The sequence below is a fragment of the Coffea arabica genome, chromosome 11c, assembly GCF_036785885.1.
Source record: "Coffea arabica cultivar ET-39 chromosome 11c, Coffea Arabica ET-39 HiFi, whole genome shotgun sequence".
In the NCBI taxonomy this organism is placed as follows: Eukaryota; Viridiplantae; Streptophyta; class Magnoliopsida; order Gentianales; family Rubiaceae; genus Coffea; species Coffea arabica.
This window is the reverse complement of record NC_092330.1, coordinates 6,490,848-6,494,791: the sequence shown is the minus strand read 5'-3', so window position 1 is coordinate 6,494,791 and position 3,944 is coordinate 6,490,848. Positions and strand designations below refer to the sequence as shown.

General features: G+C 33.7%; 1 protein-coding gene across 1 annotated transcript; it reads right to left on the bottom strand.

Moving 5' to 3' along the window:
- Positions 1-443: 443 nt before the first annotated feature.
- On the bottom strand, positions 444-1,445 carry LOC113715872 (putative UPF0481 protein At3g02645). The gene is made up of 2 exons (XM_072069963.1): positions 1,428-1,445; positions 444-1,043 (listed from the first exon to the last, which is right to left on the bottom strand). The coding sequence occupies exons 1-2, from the start codon at positions 1,443-1,445 to the stop codon at positions 444-446; spliced, it is 618 nt and encodes a 205-aa protein (XP_071926064.1).
- Between the last annotated feature and the right edge of the window lie 2,499 nt (positions 1,446-3,944).

Here is a 3,944-nt window from a genome sequence, read left to right as displayed (position 1 = left end):
AATGTCTACATTCATGATTTAGTTCCAACTTCCAACTGGAAAACTATACCGGGACCATGAATTAGAGAATGGAGATACATTCCATCCATTTTTTTTTTTTTTTTTGAGAATATACGCAAAGATTTTCAGCAAAGTTCATCCCATCCGTATGCTTCTTGTTAAGTTCAGGGATATAAATCTGTCTACAATGAAACCAACAAATATGTCTTTATTGCAGTACTTTATAACATTTGAGTCCCATCTTATTGAGTCGAATGACACTTAAGCCTCTTCACCGTTTTTACCAACAATTGATGATCAATATCCATGCAATTGGTAACAAGAAATGCCTAAACATCCACTAAGGCCTCCGGTAGTAAGCAATTATGGTATAACCAGTCTGGGCAAAGGTGAAGGCAAAAAGAAACATTGAACCTATTACAGATATACTTGCCCATGGATTCTTAAAGTAAGTCAAGATTGGCTCTCCAACGAACCCAAGGTCTACTGCAGTATTTGATAACCTTCTTTTCGACCATGTAAACTGAGCTATCAGGATCAATTGTGATATCTCTGGTTAGACTAAACGCAAGAGGATTTTGGATGATCCCACAAGAGCGAAGGAGACTAATGTCCTTGGAATCTCGGATAATATTGTTTATGAAAGCAAGATAGTTAGTCACTTCTCTGCCTGCGCCGACGTGTAAACGCTCGAAAGCTAATAGGTTGAGAAAGAATGTTTCAGTAATATTATCCACAACAATTACAGGAACCTTGAGGGTGGCGCAGAAAACATCTTTGTAAAATCTTATGTCCTGGAGACTTGTACTTCTGCTTCTTTGAATTTGGATTCCTGCATCGTGAAGCTCTGTTGCAGATGGAATTGTCTTCTCAAGAACCCGACTTGGCCAATTTTTTTTATGTCGAAGACTGGCATCGGAAGCTAAAAGCAAAACCCTGTGACAAATATCTAATACATGCAAGGATTTGTCTATGGATTTGTGGCGACTGTAACTGTCGAGATTGTAGAGGTGAAACAACAGCTTGCTGACGTAATCCTCTGCCTATATGCGACATGAAGATCAATTTGCTCAAAAGTTGATGCACTCAGACCTAGACTTGCATATATAGAGTATGATAATCTAACGTATTTGTTCAAATCGGTGTGTTATAAAAGTCGCAGAAACGCAGAAATGAGAAGGAAAATGATGTAAGCGTGTACTGTTTATATACCTTTATCACTAATACTTTGCAAAATTATGATAATTTGGAATAAATTAGTGCTTGCTTTAGGGTATGCATTATCCAAATTAGTAGTGTAAGGTGTGAAGTGATAATAATTGATAAATTTACGGTGTAATTTTATTCAAAATATAAGTTAAAACATCGTAAAGTGAGAACTTTCTGAATTTGTCACACAACAAACTTTCAGAAAATCAACTTCAAACCTTGACCGATCCAATCATCTATGCTGGTATAGGACCGGGTTTTGCTGAAAGAAGAGGTCATTTTGTGACAGGAACGCTAAAGGATCAACCAAATGCTCCAATGCATTTATTTGTCCCAAAATTCAAATATATTATGATTTGCATAATCAAACGCTTCATTTAGGATTACCAACCTAATGGCAGACAAGCATGGGTTCTTAGAATCATAATCATTAATTTTGCACAAATTGTTTGATATGTATTCTTCTTTTTAAAAAAAAAAAATGCACCATCAACCATTCTCAAATTTGAGCCCACCAAATACAGTTGTTCCAGATAGATGGGGCTCCATGTCAAACGTTATTCACGAGATCAATTTATTTCTCAAGACCAATAACTCTTTTTTATTTTTTTTGGGGTTCCAGAGGGACCGTGGTGCTTGATTAAGAAAATAAGAACTGCTTGGAACACAATTTGCCCACCAAAAATGGGCCTATTGATGAGGATGAAGGCCACAATGAATCTAATTGGTCTTGGTTTTATGCTGGTATAGGACCGGGTTTTGCTGTCGGGCTCTTGAGAGTTACGGGAATCCTTCTCTTCAAGAAGTCATGGCGCTATGCATACTTCAAGTTTATAGAAAGTGCATTGAAGACCACTCACTTGAGAAGGAATTCTGTTGAGTAAGTACATATAAAAGGCACCACAATTTGCGTAGCATACTATCCTTGATAATTTGCTCTTTGAAAATTTCACATTTTTGTAGACATTCCTTCATCTGACTTTTTTTTTTTTTGCTTTCCTATGTTGATTGTAGAGAACTAAATAGAACTTAACATTGATAATTTGAAAATTTATTGTAATTTGTAATGTGTTTTTTCCAAATATTTCTAAATATTTGTGGTATGCATCCCAACTTGCCCAATTCTATCCAATAAGAAAATGATAGAGCTTAATAAGTTTTTTATTTTCAAGCAAAGAATAACGTAGAAATTGAAACGTAATGTAGTAGGTGCCGGTTACCAATTAACTAACCAAGATGATTCTAACACCAAATCAATAGCTTTCGAAGGAATTTTTCCCCAATAAACTATTATTTGGTTGGAAGCCAAATATTTCCTTTCCTTGCCTTTTGATAATTTTGATCCCAAAAACTAGATAACAAAACCTTTCGCTCGTTCTACTAGCAATTGTTTCAACTCTTAAAAAAGTTTGAATTCAAATAATTCTCTTATATTATCCATATTTACATTGCAGTCTATTATGTTTCGTTGAAGTCCATATTACGACAATCTCATTGATTTTTGTTTATTTACAACCGATTATAAAGATCATTATTTTACTGTTAGCATTTGAATGGAATAAATATTCTGTGTCGAACAATTTATATTGTTTTTCTTGTTCACTGATCTAATTTTCTGTCAACGTTTTATGCTTTAGAAGAATTCTATAGTAGTTTACGCTAATAGTTGATGTAGTTATTTAATTTCTAATTGGTTTTCAATCTAGCTTTTCTCTCAAAAACTCTCACAAACTACTAATTAATGTTTTTCAGGTACTTTTGAACCATTGATTATTCTAGATGAATAGATTTTTATATTCATATAATGCTGATATATATTTTTCCTTTCCTAGATTAGTTTTCTACCTCAAAAGGATAAAGGGAATAAAAAAGGGGAAAATTTTTGAAACCTCACAAACAGTACGGTTGTTTGTGACCTTGAGTAAAGTAGCTTTGATCAAGGCTAGAGGAAAGAAGTAGACAGAACTTAAGGTCCATATCCCCCCCAGAAGCAGCTTCTATCATCGTTGATGTCCAGGAAAACCAAAGATATTAGACTGGCAACTCTGATAGATGACATCAACAATTTAAACTCTTTATTTCAAAAATGCTCATTTTGTTTAGATATAGCAAATGACAATATAAGTAAATCTTTTAGTACTTATGCAGTTGGCATTTGTTGTGATGAGGAATAGAACAATCCTCAAGGTGTCTAACACTTTTGAATAGTCTCTTGGAGCCGTTGCTCTACAAGTGTAAAGTTATGAATTATCAATACTTCGTTTCAGCAAAAAAAAAAAAGAAATGCTCAAGAACTACTTTTTGAAGTGACTTTCTCACATTTTTCTGCAAATCAATTGTACTGAATAGGTGCAAAGATCCATAGAATTTTATACAAAAGTAATGTTCTATGAAATTGATTTCACGTAACCCCTTTGACGTATAACATAATTGCAAAAGCTAGCAATAGGCATCAGAATCACACTTAGCTCTCATATTTTAATGCTTACATAAACAAACCCAAATAAGATTAGCAAAATGTTGCTTTGATTTTCCCAAAATATGCTTTTCTATCTACAAATGCAGAGATGAAAAAAAATCAACCGTCGACTTCTTCATAACTTCCCACCGTAAACAAATTACGCTGTTGTGCCATTGTAACATTGTTTGATCAAACATAGTAACTAGAGATTTTCTTACTTTGTTTTATTTTTAGTGTATTTTTTTTTTATTTTAGTGTAAGTAGAAGGTCTTGA